General features: G+C 52.1%; 1 protein-coding gene across 1 annotated transcript; it reads left to right on the top strand.

The window, feature by feature from the left end:
• The first annotated feature begins 587 nt into the window (after positions 1-587).
• LOC136550978 (low molecular mass early light-inducible protein HV90, chloroplastic-like) lies at positions 588-1,484 on the top strand. Its single transcript, XM_066542562.1, has one exon. It carries the CDS (start codon positions 721-723, stop codon positions 1,249-1,251), a length of 531 nt encoding a protein of 176 aa, XP_066398659.1. The 5' UTR covers positions 588-720; the 3' UTR covers positions 1,252-1,484.
• Positions 1,485-23,350: the final 21,866 nt, after the last annotated feature.

Here is a 23,350-nt window from a genome sequence, read left to right as displayed (position 1 = left end):
ATTCGTTAAACCAGAATGAATGAACGTACGTGCACGGTGCACCTCTGCTAAAATATCACATGATAAAACAGTGCCTCTCTATAGTATCTCCTGCTTGGCCAATTGTTCGCTCGTTGGTTTCAGCCAGCCCAAACCAGCTATCCAACAGTGTTTTTCTCTCACAATAAACCAGCACCAACCAATCCAAACCAGGCCAGAAATCAACCAGCGAACATCCAAGAGCATCTGCATGTCTCCGCCTCTTTCTGGAATCTTCTGCCACTTTTCGGCGACGGGAGCGGGGAGCCGGCCGGCCACCTCGCCCTTGCCCACCTGCGCGGCTGCCTGGCCATCCACGTCGATGGCGACGCCATCCACCCAGTTCGCCTCGCCCGTGATCCTGCCTCACTCCACGTCGCGCGCATGTACCAGTACTAGCCCATCCTGCTCTCGCCTGCGCATGCGCCTCAATCACCCACAACCTACGGCCGTGGATCTCCCGCCGACGTGGCCCCCGCCGCCGCCGCCCACCTCGTCGTCACGGGCGGGTGAGCCACCTCCCCTAGCTCTAGCTCCCCACGCCTATAAAGCCGCCACCCCACTCTGGCAACCATCACACAACTCGACAGCGAGAAAAGTGAAGCAAAGCAACGAAAGCCACTGCTACAGCAAGCCTCTTGCCTGCCGCTACGAGCCAACGGCTCGATCTCCACAGCACCACCTCACCTCATATACGCTCCAATGGCAGCAACGGTGATGGCCTCCATGACCTCCCTCGCCTTCGCCACCGCCGGCGCGCGTCGTGCCGGCGCCTTCCCGGCCTCTGCGCTCGCGCCGCGCCACCGCGCCTTGGTCGTGAGGGCGCAGAGCCAGGACGTTGAGCCAACGGAGGAGACGACGCCCAAGGCGAAGAAGGCGGCGAGGCCCGGGCTGTGGGACGCGCTGGCGTTCAGCGGGCCGGCTCCCGAGCGTATCAACGGCCGGCTCGCCATGGTGGGCTTCGTGTCCGCGCTCGCCGTCGAGGCGTCCCGCGGCGGGGGCCTCCTCTCGCAGGCCGGCAGCGGCTCCGGGCTGGCCTGGTTCGCGGCCACGGCCGCCGTGCTCTCCGTGGCGTCGCTGGTGCCGCTGCTGAAGGGGGACAGCGCCGAGGCCAGGAGCGGCGCCGTCATGAGCGCCGACGCCGAGCTCTGGAACGGACGCTTCGCCATGCTCGGCCTCGTCGCGCTCGCCTTCACCGAGTACCTCACCGGCGCCCCGTTCATCAACGCCTAGATTTTCTTTGTTTTACAGGTTGATTGGGTCCAAGCCGGCCAGTGCATGTATGCAGTAACTTCGTAGGATTGTAGGAACATATTTTGTAACCGTGTAAGCTAGTAGTGCTACCTTCCGTGTACGAGCCTAGCTACGTACGGTTGGACGAGCTAGCTAGTTTTATGCACGTTTTGGATCAAAATTTGTAGCTACCAATCCATCCGTTGTGAAGAAATGCAATTCTAACATTTACATAGGATCGAGTCAAACTATTTTATATCTAATTTAACCAAATATATAAAAATAATAATTTGTTTAATTTAATTTAATATATAAAAATTATTCTACTTCATCCGCAGATGCCAGACCGTACATTCACCCATTGCAAAGGAAAATTATTCTACTTCATGTCACATGAGAATGAGGAGACTAATTATAGAAAAATAAAAATTGAAGCCTTCATCAACTACAAATCTACAATTGTAGCTCAAAACAATGTGTTGCTAGGTGTCACATGGATGTGCCCATCAAAATTGAAATTGGTAACCCCTATTGAAGAATAATTATTCTATACTTCATGGCACATAAAAATAAAGATACTTATTACAGAAAAATAAAAATTGGAGACTTAATCATGAACAACAATTGTAGCTCAAAACAATAGGTTGCTAGGTGTCAGATGGATGTGCTCATCAAAATTTAAATTGGTAGCTAGCCCTATTGAAAAAAAAACTCTCTACTCTACTCCATGCAAGAACTATTGTTTGCTAGGAATTAAAATGGGTTCATAGACATCAACCTTTTGGAAGAATGGATTCACCACAATTTGAATGCCTTCCTCAAGATCCAATTGAAAGTGCTCTCTACAATAGAGAAACAACTAGCATGAGAATCAAGCAATCTAGCCATCAAATCAATTGAAAAGCTACAAATTTAAAAGAGTGCATGCTTGTTACTAACCTTAAAACAAGAAGATCATGCCCATGCTTGAAAATCCAAGACCTTCATTGAGCATTTTGATGAAAAATGGCCGTAGCAATGAAGAGAGAGAGGTGGGGAGGGAGGAGGGAGAAGGACATGGGCTTTAGTACTGTGTAGCTATCACTGCCAGCTCAAGCAAATAGCTAGCAGTGATAGCACAACATCATTATCGGCCAAAGCCACGAACCGGCAGTAACATATCAATGTAGGTTCAAGCCACCAATCGACAGTGATATAGACCTTCACTGCCGGTTTTCGGGAACCTCCAATCAATTTCTGATTTTGAAGAAGTAAATGGTTATCACTGTCAGTTTCATAGCAACCGGCAGTGATGACTCGGCAATGAAGGTCTGTTGTGTAACAGTGAAACACTCTTCTAGTCCATTGTGGAACAAGTTCACTGGAGAGAACAAACGAAAAATCCGCCGCCGTTCGGTGCTTAGCTAGTTATAGCTTTGATCGAGGCCCAGCACGTTCTAGAAGTTTAGGCATGTTTGAATTGGATTCTAAAATTCGGTTTCTGGATAAAATAATCTCTTATGTTTCTTGAATTCTGTGTATGTGTGTTAAGATCCTCTAAAATCTATAATGTTGATGAGATTTTAGGATTTTGAAATTTACTTTATCCGGGTTCTTAGAATCCCTAGGGATCCAAACGGTACCTCTGCTAAAATAATATCACATTCGTTATACCTACGTGCACCGACCTCATTCGTTAAACCAGACTGACTGAATGAACGTACGTGCACCTCTGCTAAAATATCACATGATAACAGTGCCTCGCTATCTATCTAGTATCTCCTGCTTGGTCACTCTTCTTCCCTGCATCTGCCATGTCATCACTTGATCGGTCGATCCTCGTAAGTCGTAACCTACACGTCTCCGGCTTTCCCTGCGTGGCTCTGGAATCTTCCGCCACTTCTCGGCAACGGGAGCCGGGCGGCCACGACCTCGCCCTAGCATATATACCTGCGCGGCGGCCAGGCCGTCCACGTCGATGCATGGCGACGCCATCACCCAGTTCGCCCGTGATCCTGCCTCACTCCACGTCGTCGTCGCGCACGCATGTACATGTACCAGCCGTCTAGCACTCCACTCTCCCTTGCATGCATGCGCCTCAATCGCCACAACCTACGGCCGTTGTTACACCTGTTGAACCTGTGTCCTGGATGAGCACAAGAAGCTAGCGTCGATGGGCCGTCCCTGGGAAGACCACACCGGGCTAAGAAGCCCAACCCGAAGACGTCCGGCCCATCGTGGGTCAAGTCCATCCAGGAGGCGTAGTCGAGTGACTCTCTTCCACCTTCGCCTACGTTCGGATAAAAGACGAGCGCTGAGCGCTGAGCGCTGTGTAAGGCATCGCATATTATTGTAAACCAAATCCTGAACTCTATGACTCGATCTCCTTGATGTTGCTTCCTCTGATTCCCCTCTATCTGAAGTGTGTAGTTAACAAAATTGATATCAGAGACTACCGATCCTTGGCCTATTTTCCCTCGACTTCTTCTACCTTGATCTAGAATCGTAATCCCCATAGGTTTATTGATCTCTGTCCTCATCTTCGGATGAAGTTCGTGAGGTCTCTTAAGTCCGATCCAAGGTTGATTTGGTCAGTGTCGGGGACCAAACACTAGGATACCCAAAGAAGATGAGCTAATAACTATAACGCTGATACATCCGAACAAGACAAGAGCGCGACTACGCCTCTTGCCCGACGTCCGACGGTTAACTCCGTCTCGTCCGATCCCCAGGGGTTGGCTCCGCCTCGTCCGACCCCCGAGGGTTGACTCCGCCTCGCCTGATCCCTGAGGGTGGCTCCACCTCGCCCGATCCCAAAGGGCTGACTATGCCTCTTGCCCGACGTCCGAGGGTTAACTCCGTCTCGTCCGACCCCCATGGGTTGGCTCCGCCTCGTCCGACCCCCGAGGGTTGACTCTGTCTCGCCCGATCTCTGAGGGTGGCTCCACCTCGCCCGATCCCTAAGGACTGACTCCGCCTCGTCCGATCCCTGGGGGTGGCTCCGCCTCGCCCGACGTCTGAGGGCCAGCTCCGCCTCGCCCGATCCCTGAGGGCTGGCTCCTTCTCGCCCGATGTCTGAGGGCCGGCTCCACCTCGCCTGAGGTCTGAGGGTGTCTCCGCCTCGTCCGACATCCGAGGGCTGGCTCCGCCTCGCCCGTCGTCTGAGGGCCGGCTCCGCTTCGCCTAAGGTTAGAGGGTTGGCTCTGCCTCGTTCGACGTTCAAGGGCTGGCTCTCCCTCACCCGAGGTCTGTGGGCTGACTCGTCTGCGCGCTACCCCTTCATAACTACGCTCGCAGATAAGGCGGGACACTCAAGTCAACCACAACACTGAGGACCATATGCTGCACGCCGGTAGGAAAAGTACCATCAAGATATGACAAGACGGGCGCTTTAAGCCCTTCCAGGCATGTCAGAGCCCGAACAGTATTGTAGGCGCCGACATTTGTCTTACAATATTGTGGGCGCCGTCGTTTGCCCTCGGGCGTGGATCCTGATGGAAGCATATGACAACCACTATGGTCCAGGAGGAAACTCGCATCATCTATAGTAACGGACGTGCGGTCATTGCGTCATCTGCTACCCGTAGGGTCACGGATCAGCACCCTGATCCGTTGCGCCGCACGCCGAGGTGAGATGGGACATGACCACTTTCTGACAAAGCCAGAACGTGGCATTATCAGCGGACAGACGCCCAGCGTGGCCCTATCAGGGTCGGTGGACATGCACCTAGCATGGAGCTATCCCTGGCACCGTCTGCCGTGTCAGCGGGACTCACTCAGAGGAAAAGGAAGACTCGACATCTTTGATGGACCTCCTCGGTCCTCTAGTTTTTCTTCTCTCTCCCATCTATAATCCCTGCTTCCCCTTGGTCTATAAAAGGGAAGGCAGGACACCCCACTAAGGGGATCGATTCAACACTCCATGCATCACATCACACATAGTAGAGCAGCAACCAAAGCGCTCTGCATCCATTCGACCTTTCCATCAGAGACTTGGGTCCCGTCCCTCTCTCACCAGTTTATAACCCCTACTATGAACTTTTTCAGTGCAAATAACATGAGCAGCAACCACGAACTGGACGTAGGGACATTCTGCCCAAGCCAGTATAAACCTTGTGTCTTTTTAGCACACCAATCAGGCCAAACGTGCAATAATACAAATTTGCTCGTTGTTGTTTACTCGAAAACACCAACAGTTGGCACGCCAGGTAAGGGACTTTGCGCATTCCGACATTAACATTAGGCCGCGGATGGCAAGCCACAGAATCAACTGGGTCCCGGGCGCACACGTGCGCTTTGGGGACCTGGACTTCATCATCACGGCAGAGGGAGGGCTGTCGCGAGCGCCCATCGTCGTTCAACCCTTCTACTCCGCCGGCCTCTACGCGATCACCGAGATGCTCTAGGAGCTACGATTGCATGCGTCGGAGACCCGCGCTCCGGCAATGCTCCCGTTCAGCCTCTGCAACGCCATAGAGACCGTTGGCCACCTTGTGGCATAGCGCATGATCCAGTCCCCCATGAACAATGAGTTCATGGGGGTGATCAAACACGTCGCGGAATCTTTCCATGACCTCCTCGTAGAGGAGCCGAGGTCGCCCTCTGGCTCTGACTCCAGCCGGGCACCCCTCTTGTGAATGCTTCATGATGGGTACCACCCATGTGACACGTCGAAAGCGTCTCCGAGGAGGAGGCTACCCTAGCGAACAACCTCAGTGATGAGGCCAAGGAGGAGACAGTGGCCCCCCTCGCATGAGGGTGGAGCAGCTAAAAGCTCGACACTGGGAGATCGAAGAAGCGTGACTCCAGCTCGAGCAGAAATGTGCGGAGCTCGATCGGCAGATCGAACGCCACGAAGACTGTGGGTGCGCACATGCCATGGCCCACGACATGAACCGGAGGATCATCGACGACAATGAAGCCCTCCCTCACTTCGCCTAGGCAAGCCAGAACATTGTCGTTGCGGCAGCCCTGCTCCATGGCCTTCCAAAGGCCGCGACGCCCGTAGATCGTCAGGCCCACCATGAGATTCGCACCCTACTCGAGCGTGCGGTGGCGCAGCAGGCCGAGAGCTCATTGTCTGATGATGCGAGCTCGACGCTAGCCATCGCACACCCTCAGAGCGCCTCGGTAGGGATGCATCGGTTCACTAGGCGCCATAAAGCGGTAGGTAGCTCACCGTGGTCCTGGTGCACCAGCGTCTCGGCCGCAACCGAGATGTATGCGACACTCTCGATGCCCGTAGTTTCACCTACGATGACCCAAGAGAGGGAGCCAGATGCGGCTATCACCCTCATCATGGCGGACGCTACGACAGCGGTGAGGACCGAAGCCCGAGCCTCGGCCCACTAGGGCCTCAGGTCTTTGGCCGACACATCCTCAACGCTGCCTTCCCACAAAGGTACCGACCACCAACCAATATCCTGAAGTACTCTGGGGAAACAAACCCCAGACTATGGCTCGAAGACTATCGGCTTATCTGCCAAGTCGACTATGCGGATAATGATGACTTTATTATCCACAACTGTCGACAGAATATCATCGACAGTCCACCGAGGGGTATCCCGCGATGGTAGATTGATCGGCAGAGGAGCGTGTAATCAAGAACAAGAAGGCAACAGAGACACATGAGTTATACAGGTTCAGGCCATCAGTATAACGTAATACCTTACTCCTGTGGTCTGTTGGTTTGTATTAGCTATTGTATGATTTGCCGTGATTTCGTAGGGGGTCCCTGCCCGCCTTATATAGTTCGGGGGGCAAGGTTACAAGATGGTTAGATCTGAGAGATAACTGGAAAGTAATAATAGATTACAAGAAACACGGGATCGTGCATATCCTATCAGACTACGTGACATCTTCCAGATATCCTTCCCATGCCTTGCGGGAGGCGCCGAGCAAAATCATGCCCCACAAGGCTCCTTCTCGTGGGCTGGACCGCCCCTAGAGGCATAGCCCATGTGGCCTGCCATGGGTATCCGGGGTCATACCCCCCACAGCTAGTCCCCAAGCGCCTTGTACTCGTTGAGCTACGTCATCTTGAACTTTCCTGAGCAGGTGCGAACAAAAACTAAGCTATCCAGATCATGGTCCGACCACCATAACGAATCACCGATCAGTTGTGAGCAGTTGCCGAGCAGCATGCACCATCGCCGACCAGTGTGTTCCGAGCACGGCTTGTCATAAGGGTGTAAGGAGCTCAATTTCAGAATTAAAAATTCCCGCGTGGTAAAATGAAGTGTGCCCACTTAGAGTCCGACCACGAGGTTAAAGAAACATTGGTTTAACTTTTAGAGGCTCGGAGTCTTTTGGAAAAAAACAAACACATTCGCCGCGAGGTGAAGTGTACCCACTTAGTCCCCGAGCCTGACAGTAGGTGATGTAGTCAGGTGGTGTCAGGCTCAGAAAATATTGAACCAGCCTTTCAGGTTACCAGTCCCCGAGCGTAGCCTCGAGATGAAAAACAAACACATTCACCGCAAGGTGAAGTGTGCCCACTTAGTCCCCGAGCCTGACAATAGATGACGTAGTCACGTGGTGCTAGGCTAAAAAAGTAATCCATCCGAGCAAGTAGCCAGTCCTCGTGTGTCGGGCGTAGATATCGGATAAATCAAACCATGGAGAAAAAATCAGAGTAATGGCTATGCAACATCGGGTGATGAGCCTCATTAAATTGCAGAGAAATTGGTGAATATTTGGCGGCGATAAATGCACGACGTGGGCTACTGTTGCGTGATAGCCCAACTTGCGGCCCATTAAACCGCTTTGGTGGAGTCGAAATAGCGCTAATGGCGAGAACAGTTTCCCAAAAACCCTCAGGCGCAATGAAAGCTGGAGGAAGTGCTTTATAACCACGCCGCCACATACATCGCCTCCTACCTCACTCAGTTTGCCTTTCTTCCTTCCTTCGCAAACCCTACGCTCCACATTCCACACCATCGCGAGCACTCGCCTCCAACCCAGTTCCAATCCGGAGAAAATGGCGCTGAAAAAAGGAGCCACAAAGCTGAAGAAAGTGGCCACCGGAGCCAACCGCGACGAGGAGTGGGTGCCGTCAAAGACTTCGGCGGCGGATCTCGATAGGATGGTGGCGGCAGGCGTTCTCCCAGACCACCTCACTGCTGGATGGCAGCCGGCTAGTGGTGAGCCCTTCCCGACACCACATACTGATGAGGCTGTAGTATTTGAAGATTATTTCTAGCGAGGATTAGGGTTTCCTGTCCACCCCTTTTTGAGGGATCTTATGGAGTTTTGGGCGATTAGCCTCTATAATCTGCATCCCAACACCATTCTTCATGTTTCTATCTTTATCCATTTCTGCGAGGCATTTCTCGGTGTTCTTCCGCACTTCAACCTCTTCAGGCACCTGTTCTGTCTAAAGAAGAAGGGGGTAGCGGTTCCAAGGTGGTCGGCGGCATGTACCTGCAACTCAGGGATGGGATGGCCAGCGAATATATCAGGATACCACTAAATACCTCCCTTAAAGGTTGGAATGCCAGATGGTTCTATATCAAACAAAGTCACCCAATGATTCGATGCGACGTCCACCACATCCCGGTTAATCATAGTAACTGGTCGGAGAGACCCAACAATGCTGAGATGGAGCAGGTAATGGAACTGCTGGACTTGATTAAGGGCGTTGAGCTTAGGGGTGAACTGGTGGTGGCTAGCTTCATAGTGCGGCGCGTTCAGCCCTGCAAAGAGAGGGCCCACCCGACATTTGACTATAAAGGTGACAACGATGGTACCCGGGAAAACACAGACTGTCTGATGAAGAAGGAAGTGATAGACCGTGCCATGGATCTATTTACTTCCAATGTCTCATTCAGCTAGCCAAAGGAATGAAGGCTTTCAACTGCACCAATCCACCTCCTCAGGTAACCATTTCGCTTCATGTCGACCAGGCATTAATTGCCGAGCATAGGACTAACTTACTTATGAAAAGATCCATTCGCAGGATAGGGCAATATACTTTTCAGACATGCCGAGAGCCGATTGGCCGAAAGGGGTGGACATTCGGTGGTCGCTACAACCCGAAGAGGAGGAGCCGAGCTCCTCGTCGGATAGTCCATCCCCAGTATCGTAGAAGATCCACGGGAAAAGGCCGGCAGTAGATGAGCCGGTCCAAAAGAGGAGGAAAACCGCAAGCTCTCATGCACACAAAGCAGGCGACATCTCTCTTGGTGAAGACCGAACAGTTCGACCACGAAGAACCACTGTGCTAGAGTGGTCGGACGATGACGTGGACCAGTCAGTGCTTCTGCCGAGCACGAAGGAGGCATCGGTGGACGCTGAAGCTCTCAAGCAGCAAGCAAGGGAAAGTTATATTCGGGCAACGACCGAAATTCCATCGACGCAAACTACCAGAGTCCCCGAGCAACAAGAAGGGATAACCATAGAACCACGCATAGAAGGTGGGGCCCCCGAGCATCGAGAAGAGCAGCAGCCCGCTGCAGAGGTGCAGGGGTCCTCCCATCGAGCTGACCAGGCAGCCGCGCCAGGGGGATCAAGCAGGCATCGCCGATTCAAGAAAATCAATCGAAAGACCAAACCATAAGTATATTTGCCTTGGAGTAATAATATTGTTCCTTGATTTCTCTTGGTTACTGACAAGCCGACATTACGCAGAGCAACGCCGAGGCCCGTGACCTCAGAAGAAAAAATGACAACTGCTCCTGGCCGGGAGTCCCCGAGTGCTCGACGGACAGAGGACGAGCCAGCCACTACTGCCAGCATTCCTGGCGATGGTGAATCGTTGGCGCACACGATAGGCACGTCGGCGACCGCGACCGAGACTACGACTAAAAAAGTCGATACTTTGGTAGCGAAAACTGCAGCTGTTGTTGATGCGCCGGAGGCTATGGATGCAACTCCGCCAACGGCCGAGGAGCAAACGTCGTCACCCGCGGGGATGCCAGGAGTGGTCGGCGCAGAGGGCCGATCATAGAGCCCCCCAGTGGTGCCTCAAGCGACGGCGGAAGAGGACGAGGTTGTGGAGATCAAGCGCGCCGCACCTAAACCCTAGTCCATCTGAATTCTCTGAAAACACGGGGAAGAAGTAGTAGTTGTTGAGGAGGAAGACACCACCAGGGAAATAAAGAGGTTGAAAACCGCTGTTGCTGGAGTAATGACTCAAATCGAGGTTAGTACCTCACTTGGAACACTGATATATGTTGTTGGAGATCAAGGTTTATCTTTTGTCATGTTAATCCGCAGGGGATAGCTCGAACAACTGATCAACGGCACCAACTGATGAAGAGGATGGAGCCCCTCGTCGAGGAAAACAAGATACTCCGGGAAGCGTTAAGTCTTTCGGAGAAGAGTATTCAGAGGGCCCAGCGCGAGTGGGACCTTGCGGAGTCGAACTCATGGGACCTTGAACATCAGAAGGAGGTTCTGTCCGAGCGACTAACGGCTGCATCTGAGCAGCTGAAGAAGACATCCGAACAACTGGCTACTGTATCCGAGGAACTAAAAAATATGTCCGAGCAGTTGGGCAAGAAAAACGGAGAACTAAAAAATAAAACCGAGCAGCTCGACCGGAAGTGCCAGCAGTTCGAGGATGTATCCAAGCTAAAATCCGATATTCCTTTTCACATAATGTACTTCGCAGTAGTTGGCCGTTCATTTTTTTAAACAGTTGATTTTGCAGAGCAAGATGCAGAACTCAACCAGCTTCGCCAAACCGTCGAGCAAATCCGACAAGAGAAAATGAAAGAGTCGGAGCGAGCAGATAAACTGGCCGAAGAATTGAAAGGTAGGTACCCCCTGATCGGAAGTAATGTCGTAATACTTTGTTGTCGTGATGAACCATTGTAATTCTTGTAGATTATCAACATAAAACCAAGGCGCAGTTCGATGTGCTGGTGCAGGAAGCCAAAGTCCAGAAGGACAATTTCAACACTATAACCGCCGCAATAAAACCAGTACTCGACTGCATCAATGTTGAACCGGTGTCCCATCCTGACAGTAGGCAGCAAGGGCCAGACACCATCATTCAGAGATGCAAAGCAGCGTGGGAGAACTTCAAAAACTTGAACCGTGATGCCATTTTGACCGCCGCTACTCATGCCCTAGCAGTGGTTTGGTCCCATTATCCGCCTGTCAACATCCAGTCGATAGGTGGTGGGTTCGCCGATGGGCTTAGCGATGCACAAACCCAGCAGCTGGAGGATGATGTTGAGGATGTAGCAAAAATTCTTGTCGGCGATATAGACCTGTTTGGCGAAACAGAAACTGCTGGCAAAGCTTAAGAAACTGCCCGGATATTATCGTCTGTAACACTTGATTAACCTGGCGATGAAGAATCATTGTATTTACTTCCCGATGCAGTTATGCATAAGTAGTGTTTGATCAGTTAGTTTTCACTAAACTTGACGCCTTAGCTAGGCCGTAATCCGTAACGCGTAACGCGGAGCTCATGCGTATGTTGGAAAAACAAGCGTTATCACAAGACCGTAGCCTACCGTCCAACACGTAGAGCACGGAGCTCATAGCACATTTGGTGGGATGTTGGACCCTTGGTGTCCTCTGGAGTTCTCATTGCAAAAAACATGCTATTCAGCAGCCAACTTGAGTAACTTAGCGAGAAAAATAGTTCAAGTGGCGTTCGAGCAGTTAGTTCATTGCTGAAATCTAGGCCTTGACTAGCCTATAGTCCATAACGTCGAGCGCAGAGACCCTGACACGTGTAGGATGAACAGGCGTGACCAAGGAACCGCAAGCCGACCAACCGTAATGCAGAGCGTGGAGCCCCTAAGCGCACGTAGGATGTAGTCGGAGACTGGGTCTTCTCCATAGAAAACAGAAGGAAAAAACGTGTGCTGCTCGAAGATTGGCGAGCTATGTTTTGAAATTTGGAGCAAAAAATCATCGTCGTTTTTGGTAGAAAAACCTGTGTGATCCGGAGAAATCATACTCGGCGAATTGGAGAAATCGTGTTTGGCGATTTTTGGAGTTAACGTGTTCGACGAATTGGAGAAATCGTGTTCGGCGATTTGGAGAAATCATGCTAGGCGATTTGGAGAGATCGTGCTCGGCGATTTGGAGAGATCGTGCTCGGCGATTTGGAGAAATCGTGCTCGGTGATTTGGAGAAATCGTGCTCGGTGATTCGTAGAAATCTTTGCTCGGCGATTTGGAGAGATCGTGCTCGGCGATTTGGAGAGATCGTGCTCGGCGATTTGGGCGTACTTGGCGAGCGTATTGGAGGTCATCACGGAGTGGCGTATAGCCCACTAACGGTAAGTGAAGCTTATGATGAAGGAAAAAATGGAGAAAAATTATGGAGACCAGAACTTTATTAATATTAAAGTAAAGAATACATATCTATGTTATTTCTAGGGTAGAAACGTATAAGGTGCTCTATGTGCCAGGAGTTGGGAACATCGAGTCCATCTAAGTCGCATAAGCGATAAGACCCTGGTCGAGTAACACCTTTTACGACGTAAGGGCCCTCCCATGGTGAAGATAGCTTGTGAAGCCCTTCGGTTTTTTGTTTCTGATGTAAGACGAGGTCACCGATCACGAACGAACGACCTTTGACGTTACGGTTGTAATACCTCCGCAGACCTTCGAGGTACTTGGATGTGCGAACGCAAGTAATCAGACGTTCTTCCTTGGCCCGATCAATGTCTTCTGTCCGAACAGCTGCGGCTTGCTCTTCATCATAGTTTTCTACTCTAGGTGCTCGGAATGCAATATCCGCTGGAAGTATGGCCTCTGAGCCGTAGACCATAAAATATGGAGATACGTTGGTACTGCGACTAGCTTGAGTGCACAGTCCCCAGACCACAACTGATAGTTCTTTGAGCCATCTGCCCGGATGCTTTTCTTCTTTCTGATAGAGGCTTTTTTTGAGGGCGTCGAGGATCATACCATTGGCTCGTTCGACCTGGCCGTTAGCTCTAGGATGAACAACGGAAACGTAATTAACAGAGATGCACCGTTCTTCGCAGAAGTCCTAAAAATGATGGCCGGTAAAAGTTGTCCCGAGGTCGGTGATGATGCTGTTCGAGAGACCAAATCTGTGTACGATGTCTTCAAAGAGCTCGACTGCTTTCTTAGCAGTAGCTGCGATGAGTGGTTTGTACTCAATCCACTTGGAGAACTTATCAATGGCGACGTACACATACTGGAAACCTCCTGCCGCTGGTTTGAAAGGTCCGATCATATCCAGTCCCCAGCATGAGAATGGCCAGGAAGCTAGGATGGTCTGTAGTTCCTGTGCCGGTACATGTATTTGGTTGGCAAAAAACTGACAACCCTCACATCGTCGAATGAGATTTTCCGCATCGGAGATGGCCGTGGGCCAGTAAAAATCTGCTCGGAAAGCTTTGCCGACCAGTGTTCTCGAAGCCGCATGATTGCCACAGGAGCCAGAGTGAATTTCGGAGAGTAGCTTCACACCGTCGTCTTGGATGATGCACTTCTGCAGTATCCCTTCCTTGGCACTTTTCCTCATCAGGCTGCCATCTACCAACACGTAGTGCTTACTTCGGTGAATTAGTCATTCGGTTTTGATTTTGTCGACGGGTACTTCGCCGTTGGAGAGGTATTTGATGAACTGTTCCCTCCAATCGGCGACCTACGAAGGTATCATGAGTACCAACTGCTCGGCAGGGGGTACTTCTACAACTTCCTTATCTTCTTTAATGGATGGTGTCAAGAGGTCCTGAATGAAAACCCCCAACGGAACCGCGGTGCGAGAAGATCCTATCTTTGATAGCTGGTCGGCTAGTTGGTTTTGATCCCGTACCACGTGGTGGTACTCGATGCCATAGAATTTCCCTTCAAGCTTCCTGATTTCGGTGCAGTATGCGTCCATCTTCTCACTGGAACAGGACCAATCTTTATTGAGCTGATTGATAACCAGCGCGGAATCCCTGTATACCATGAGGCATTTGACGCCGAGCTCGATGGCTATACGGAGGCCGTGGAGACATGCTTCGTATTCCGTGGCGTTGTTGGAGACTGGGAAATGTATGCGAAGAACATATCGGAGTTTATCCTTTGTCGGTGTGATGAACAGAATGCCCGCACCGGCACCATTGATATTAGGGGCACCATCGACGTACATCACCTAGTGCTCGGGGCAAGTGGCGGCGATGGGTTCTTGGATTTCGGTCCACTCAGCGATGAAATCGGCAAGTGCCTGTGACTTTATGGTCGGTCTGCTTCTAAAGTCAATGGAGTAGGTGCCGAGCTCAATAGCCCACTTGATGATACGACCATTGGCCTCTTTATTGCAGAGAATATCCCCAGAGGGAACTCAGTGACCATGGCGATCTTGTAGTATTCGAAGTAATGTCAGAGCTTGCGTGAGGTGATCAAAATTGCATATAACTGCTTTTGCACCTAAGGATAACAAGTTTTGGGCTCATTAAGTACCTCGCTGATGAAATAGACCGGACGTTGTACCTTGTAGGCGTGTCCAGTTTCCTCATGTTTGACGACAATAGCCGTACTGACAACTCGAGAAGTGGCGGCGATGTAAACTAGCAGAGTTTCATTTAGTCGTGGCGCTATCATGATTGGAGGTTTTGTTAAAAACAATTTGAGCTGCTCGAAAGCTGTGTCTGCCTCCTCTGACCAAGAAAAAAGCTCGGAGGCCTTGAGGAGCTTGAAGAAGGGTAGCCCTTTTTCACCGAGGCGCGAGATAAATCGGCTTAACGCAGCCATGCAGCCTGTAAGCTTCTGTATATCCTTGACACACGTCAGCCATTTCATGTTGGTGATGGCGGAGACCTTATCAGGGTTTGGTTCAATGCCCCGAGCGCTGACGATGTAGCCTAGCAGGATACCGGATGGAACTCCAAAGATGCACTTTGAAGGGTTCAGCTTCCATCGGTATTTGCTCAAGTTTGTGAAAGTTTCTTCAAGGTCGGCGATGAGTTTGTTGGCGGTTTTAGTCTTGATGACCATGTCGTCGATGTAGGCCTCGACGTTATGGCTAATCTGTTGGTCGAGGCATGTCTAGATAGCCCTTTGGTAGGTCGCTCCAGCGTTCTTTAGTCCGAAGGACATAGTGGTGTAGCAGTATGCACCGAAAGGCGTAATGAAAGACATTTTGACCTGGTCTTCCTTCCTGAGGGAGATCTGATGGTAGCCGGAGTAACAGTCAAGAAAGGAGAGCAATTCGCAGCCAGCGGTGGAGTCTACAACCTCGTCTATTCGAGGTAGGCCGAAGGGGTCTTTAGGGCAGTGTTTGTTAAGATCAGTATAATCAACACTCATTCTCCATTCTTTATTCTTTTTCTTAACAAGAATAGGATTAGCTAACCAATCTGGATGATACACTTCTTTTATAAATCCGGCAGCTAAGAGCCATTTTATTTCTACCCTAATAGCCTCCTTTTTGTCCGACATGAATCGGCGAAGTTTTTGCTTGATCGGTTTAGCGGTCAACGAGACATTCAAGGAGTGCTCGATCTTCTCCCGTGGTACCCCCGGCATGTCTGTAGGTTTCCAAGCAAACACATCAGCGTTGGCATGTAGGAAGGAGACGAGCGCGCTTTCCTATTTGGGGTCAAGGTGAGCCCCAATTTTCACCATCTTGGAAGGGTCGTCGAGGCCGAGGCCGATCTCCTTGACTTCCTTGGACTTGGCGGAGGCACGAGGAGGTTCTGGGATCTCCATGTCGTCAGCAGATGGTATCTTGGCTTCGGCGATCACGCTAGCCATTTGGATGGAGAGGTCGGTGGCTTTGGCGAGGGCGAGACTTTCTATCTCACAGGCGTAGGCGACGGAGAGGTTGGCCTACAAAGACAGGACCCCTACGGGCGAAGGCATCTTTAACACCAAATACGCGTAGTGCGGAACGGCCATGAACTTGGCCAGAGCCGATCGCCCCAGTTTGGCATGATAGGCGGTGTCGAAGTCTGCGACGTAGAAGTTGATATGCTCCACTCGATAGTTGGTTGCCATGCCAAACTATACTGGTAGGGTAATCTCCCCAAGCAGTCTGGATGCCCTGCCAGGTACCATGCCCAAAAAGGAGGAGTCTGAAGGCGTGAGATCTGTTGGACCGAGGCCGAGCTCCCTTAGGGCCCCAACGAAGAGTAGATTCAAAGCGCTCCCACCGTCGACGAGGACTTTTCTAAAGAGCACCTTCTGGACAGTCGCGTCAAGGATGAGGGGAAAACGCCTTGTGTAGGGTATGTCCGCCCACTGGTCGGCCCTGCTGAAGGTGATGGAGATTTCGGACCACGGGTGATAGATGGGGTTGGCGGTAGTTTCTTCTGAAACAACGGCGAGCACTCGTTGGGTGGCGAGCTTCCGTTCCCTTCTGCTCTCATTGGAGGCGAAACCCCCAAAGATGGTGGCGACCACCTTGTCGTGGTCTTGGAAGGCATTATTATTATCCCCAGGAGGTCGGCATCCTCCGTTCCCGCCATTGTCGTCGTTGTACTTTTTCTCCTAGAACTCCTTAGCCAAACCAAGGCAGTCCTTCATCTTGTGTTTGGCATTCTTATGCAGGGGGCACGGTCCGTCAAGGATCTTCTTGTACTGCTCATCGTAGTTACGCTTTGCGCATGGCTCATTGACGTTGGCAACAAAGTGATCTGGTCGGCGGCGGCGATTCTGACCAACTTTGTATCCATCTGGCCGATCTCGTCAGCTGTCCCGATGGAAACTGCGGTCATCGTAGCGGCAATTGTTGTGCTGTCGGTCATTGTGGCGGTGATCGTTGTGCTGTCAGTCGTCGTTGCGGTCGTCGTGGCGGTGAGGCGGGCGATTAGTGCCCGTATCTTCATTAAAACGCACCTCCGCTTCCTCGGCGTCGGCGTACTGGTTGGCAGTTGTGATCATCTCGCCGATGCCGGTAGGTGGCTTCCAGTTGAACTTAGAACGGAGTTCTCGGTGATGAAGTCCTCGGACGAAGGCGGTGATGACTTCAGCTTCCGTGATGTTGGGAATAGAACTCCTCATCTCGGAGAAGCATCTGATGTAGCTATGGAGTAGTTCGGACGGCTTTTGGGTGATGCAGTTGAGATCGTGCTTGGTACCTGGCCGCCTGCATGTGGCCATGTAGTTGTCGGTGAAAACTCTTTTCAGATCTTCCCAAGATCTGATGGAGTCTGGGGCAAGGCTTGTGAACCAGCTCATGGCGGCTGGCGTGAGCATGATGGGGAGATAATTTGCCATGATGTTGGTGTTTCCTCCGGCGGCGCAGACGGTGGTGGCGTAAGCCTACAGCCACTGAGTTGGATTCATCCTCCCTTCATAGGGCTCGACCCCGGTGATTTTGAAGCCATGGGGCCACTGGAGCGTTCGGAGCGACCTGGTGAACGCTGGGGGGCCCTTCTAGGCTGTTGGGGCCGACATCAGCAGTATTGCCGGCGGCGATCGGCTCCAGAGCTGAGTCTGGGTTGCCATACTGTTGCTCGTACTCCTAGCGACATCGTACTTCATCTTCATGGTGATCGAAATGTCGTTGATCGATACGTTGTCGTGCATCCTGAAGGTTACTGAGGTGCACTCGGGCATCCTATTCGACCTCTTGGTCGTGCTAGCGATGATGCTCAGCGTGGTGGCCTCCAACTCCCCCCTGGGGAGGTAGTGACTGGTCGGCAAAGCGGCTTTGCCTAGGGCGGTGATTAGATCTAGGATCGGCAGATCATGCTCGTGGAGCATGAAGGTCTCTGAACTTCTCAGATCTCATTAACTTGACAGTGTGCCGCTTTAAGCATAGCAGCGACCTTGGCGAGCTCGGGCGTCTACGGTAGGTGAGCAAGTTCGTTGGTGGCTACGGCCAGATTGGCGCTCAGAGTCTTGAAAATGTCATGGCCATCAACGCGGAGGAATTCTTTGTTGAGGTTGCGATGGAGGGGCCTTCCTTGTGAATCAAACTAGTTATCATGAGTGGCCTCGGCCATCGCAATGGCGCGTTCGTTATCACATCGTTGCGCATGATTGGTGTTCCTGTTTTCATGGGCACCGCATTCCTCATCTATTTTGCCATTTCGAGGGGGGCTGTCGATACTGACGTTGAAGATTGCGCCACCCCGGAAAGGCAGGAGAGGAGGTTGCTTGGTGAAGGTCTCGACGAGGGGCTCGGTGGAGCCTTGAGACTCGGAGTCCGGATTTTCCTCATGGATAGTTTGGAGGGATGCTCTGGGACCCCGGCTAGTGTGCAACATGTTGACGGTTGGTGGAAGCTGGTCGGCGAGCCGGTCGGTGAATTTGCCCCTCAGGGCGTCCTGATACATAGCGGTGGTGTTGGCGAGCCCGAAGGGCAGGGCGGCGAGCCCTAAGGTTTCCCGAGCACTAAACACCGACAGATCGGGATCGGAAGGTGGTCGGTGCTGAACAAGGGTGTCCAGAGCCAACTCAGCAATGGAGAGGCAATTGGCGAGTTTCAGGCTGACCCGATCGATAGACTCGATCAGATCGTCATTGTTGATGTGCCTCCTCCGATAGCGAGGAAGCGAGCGGTGAGTGGCTGATGAAGTCGACCCTAGAAGTGGCTCCAAGATTGGATCTGCAGTCGTAGGTGCAAGGGTGGTCGGCACAGAATGGATCTGCACCGGCTCGAGAAGCTCTCCAACTCCGTCGGCGTTGATGACCCATGTGATGGATCCGACCGTGAAGATCTGGCCGGGCTGCGGGAGGAACAAAGAGCCTGTGGAAAAAGCCATCTTGTTCGACAAGGAAACAGCACGCACACCCCTACCTGGCGCGCCAACTATCGACAGAATATCGTCCGCAGTCCACCGAGGGGTATCCCGTGATGGTAGATTGATCGGCAGAGGAGCGTGTAATCAAGAACAAGAAGGCAATAGAGACACATGAGTTATATAGGTTCAGGCCGTCAGTATGATGTAATACCTTACTCCTGTGGTCTGTTGGTTTGTATTAGCTATCGTATGATTTGCTGTGATTTCGTAGGGGGTCCCTGCCCGCCTTATATAGTCCAAGGGGCAAGGTTACAAGACGGTTAGATCTGAGAGATAACTGGAAAGTAATAACAGATTACAAGAAACACGGGATCGTGCATATCCTATCAAACTACATGACATCTTCCAGATATCCTTCCCATGCCTTGCGGGAGGCACCGAGCAGAATCGTGCCCTGCAAGGCTCCTTCTCGTGGGCTAGACCACCCCTAGAGGCGTAGCCCATGTGGCCTGCCGTGGGTATCCGGGGTCATACCCCCCATAACAACCTTCCACTATTCTTGGCCAATTCGGCAAGAACCTGGTTGGAACACCTTCCATCCAACAGAATCCAAAGTTGGACGGACCTAAAGGGGTTCTTCATGGGAAACTTCCAGGGCACATACAAGCGCCCTAGAAACCCATGGGACCTCAAGAACTATCGACAAAAGGCTGGAGAAACCCTCCATGGGTACATCCGGCGCTTGTCCCTGCAATGCAATGAGCTCCCTAACATCGCCGATGCCGATGTTATAGGAGCGTTCTGTCCAGGACCACCTATGAGTCTCTAGTTCACAAGCTAGGATGTAAGAGCCTGTGAACCACCAAGGAGCTCCTAGACATCGCCACCTGCCACGCCTCAGGCAAAGAAGCGGTTGGAGCGATCTTCGATCGCCTTGATGGCAAGGTGAAGTAGGACGAGGGCGTCGGCAAAGGCGCCTCCAATTGTTCCGCTAAAAAGAACAAGAAGCAACGGCGTGAGGGCTCGCTCGTGGCCACCACTGATAGGCAGAGGTGGTCGGAAGCCCATAGAGGGCACTCCGAACCATTTCAAAAAACTACTCGATGGGCCATGCCCGAACCATGCATTCTTGATCAAGCATCTGTACAAGGACTACAACCTCATGCGGTGGTTCTTGTCCGGAGGCTCCAACAAAGGAGAGCACGGGAAGGACCCTAACCCCACCATAGACGATGCCGAGGAGAAAGATGGTGGCTTTCCAACACCGGATGGCTACCTCATGATCTTCGAAGGATCAGAGGCCTACGACTCCAAACGCCGCCAGAAGATCACGCGCTGCGATGTCTATGCGACCGAACCGGCCACGCCTACCTTCCTTCAGTGGGTAGAGTCCGCTATAACCTTCGATCGGACCGACCACCCGAAGAGCATCCCATAGCCAGGGAGATATCCACTCATGGTCGACCTGATCGTCGGCACGAAGTGGCTCACCAAAGTACTGATGGATGGAGGCAGCGGCCTCAACATCATGTATGCCGAGACGCTCGACGCTGTGGGCGTTGACCGAGTGCGCATCTGGCCAACTAGACCACCTTTTCATGGCATCATGCCTAGAAAGCAAGCCATGCCGCTTGGGTAGATCGATCTGCCTATCACCTTCGGGGGTCCATCCAACTATAGGATGGAGACCCTCACTTTCTAAGTAGCGGGGTTCCAAAGAACTTACCACGCCATCCTGGGATGACCATGCTACGCGAAGTTCTTCGCCGTCCCCAACTATACCTACCTCAAGCTAAAGATGTTGGGCCTGGTGGAATCATCACCGTTGGCACCTCCTTCCAGTGTGCCTATGAGTGCGAGGTCAAGTGCTGCGATCATGATGCAACCATCGTCACCTCCGAAGAGCTCACGGACATCAAGAAAGAGGTCACCAAAGAAGCGCCCGACCCCAAGAGGTCGACCGGGTCCTTCAAGCCAGCTAAAGGCTCTATGGAAGTCCTCATAGACCAAGGGAGCACCGAGGGAAAAATGGTGCGCATTGGTACCACGCTTTCCTCCGAATAGGAAAGCGCGCTCGTCGACTTCCACCGCAACAACAAAGACATCTTTGTGTGGAAACCCTTGGATATGCCAGGCATTCCAAGGGAGGTTGCCGAGCATACCTTGAAGATCTGCCTAGGCTCCAAGCTGGTGAAGCAATGCCTGTGTCGCTTCGACGAGGGGAAATGTAGGACCATTGGCAAGGAGCTAGCAAAACTTTTGGCGGACGGATTCATCAAGGAAGTATACCACCTAGAGTGGTCAGCCAATTCTAGCCTTATACGAAAGAAGAGAGGGAAATGGAGGATGTGTGTTAACTACATGGGTCTCAACAAGGCATGCGCAAAGGATCCGTTTTCTTTACCGCGCATAGACCAAATAGTCGACACTACCTTAGGCTGCGAAACCTTCTGCTTCCTTGATGCGTACTCCGGGTACCACCAAATCATGATGAAAGAATCCAACCAATTCACAACATCTTTCATCACCCCCTTTGGGTCATTCTACTACATCACAATGCTGTTTGGCCTGCAGAACGCTGGGGCTACATACTAACGTTGTATGTTGTCGGGTTCAAAAACCTAGGGCCCCTTGGGGACCGGCTTCCACACCAGGGCTTGGCCTAGGAGAACAACATGTAGTTCATGGGTTGGCCCAAGAGTCAAACACAAATGGGCCGGAGGGACAGTCCGGTCGTCGACCGGAAGGTCTACCCAAAGGAACAAACGCCCGCTCGACAACTTTGGCCCACCTCTCCGACCGGAGCACTCGCTTCGGACACTAGCCACCTTCGGGTGGCCTCTCTGATTGGAAGGCCTGCCTCGAGCCAACTTCTAACTCTGACCCCATGTCTCTCCGACCGGGGCACGCAACAACCCTGCTCACCGCTCTTCTCCGACTGGCGCAACCGAAGCCGATTGGGACCATCCGACCGGGGACGCCCACTCGGTAGGGACCAGGGACGAACGGAGAAACCAGCACATGAGTCAAACCATGGTATAGGGACCATACCCTGTATGCCTTTGGGAACAGTGTTCCATAACCACCCTGACACAAACAGTATATAGTATTGTAGGCGCCGGCATTTATCCCTATAGTGATGTAGGCGCCGGGATTCACCATACCTGGTAAACGTGGTGAGACTCCTCGCATGCCTCTGGGCAAATAGTATTTTGTAGGTACCGACGTCAACCCTTCCTGAAGAAGACAACACAACCTCCCACGTGCACCTGACATTCTACAGTGACATCAACAGTGTTGTGGGCGCCTACCATTATCCACTCCTCATCGGCGTGGGCAACAAGGCTTAAAAGCATCCGTACCCTCTCCCTCTCATCTGTAAAGCCATCCCCTTCATCTATAAAAGGGGATGCACTCCCTCCAATGGGAGGGAGGATCGAATCATCCAAGCTCAGTTCCTTTAGATTTATTAGTCCAATAGCTCACAACCACAGAACCGCCAGTTTCGGATCTCAAGCACACGCTTGAACACTTAGCTCATAGCAGAGTTCCCGTCGCTCTCGGCCCTTCCGACCAGAGCCAACCGGGCCTCTGGTACCCTCCATCTTTCTCCTTCTCGTTTGTAACCCCACTATAGACTTTGAGCACCTGGGCTCAGGAATAAAGTCACCGACCGACCCAAACTAGATGTAGGGCACGTTGCCTGAACCAGTATAAATCCTATGTCATTGTGTGCTAGGCCACCTCCGATCACAACATACAGCAAAACTATAAATATTCACTAGTTGGTCACTTTCTATACCGACAGTTGGCGCTGTTCGTGGGGAAGACGTTGTACGTTCAACACTTTTTGGTCATCGGATGGCCCATTTTTTAACCACCCCTGCAGTGGCGGGCTCGGGCGATACGATTCGCTTTAGCTCGCTAGAGTATCCCACACTCTCGCCTACGGGGATGCAGGTTCCACCCATTTTCGAGCCATCCTAGGCCTTCCTCTTTGGAAGCCTAGCCTTCGTCGCCGACCGGCTCGGTGTACTCCACCTCCACGAGGAGACTCACGACCCAGCACCCGTCAGAGAGACATCCTCCATCGACTCCAGGATGCGCGACCTCGACGGCGTGGCATCTATGCTCCATTCCGAGCAAACTCTGTGCTCAAACCCCACTGTAAGTAATACGCATACTTTTATTCGCCCTTTATTTACTATCTCCCACCGATCACTTGGAGGGACTGCACCGCCTACACCAAAAACACCATACGATCAGTTCCCCTATGGCCTCGTGTCCTTCGTGGATGCTTATGCTTAGGGGCTCCGAAGGGTGCTAGCACCATCCCCACTCATGTCTGAATTCATAGGAATGGCAGGCTTCGCTCCTGTCGTCTCCCACAAACTCTCGGATAACGGGGGAGAGAGTGACTGTTCCAGCATCGGTGGTGTGGTGCCCCACCACCATCCATCCTGGGAGTGCGCTATGGCGGATAGTCTTGGATAGCAGCCGGTG

The sequence above is a fragment of the Miscanthus floridulus genome, chromosome 4 (genome assembly GCF_019320115.1).
Source record: "Miscanthus floridulus cultivar M001 chromosome 4, ASM1932011v1, whole genome shotgun sequence".
NCBI lineage: Eukaryota > Viridiplantae > Streptophyta > Magnoliopsida > Poales > Poaceae > Miscanthus > Miscanthus floridulus.
The sequence above is the reverse complement of the archived record's forward strand: the minus strand, read 5'-3'. Positions and strand labels throughout refer to the sequence as shown.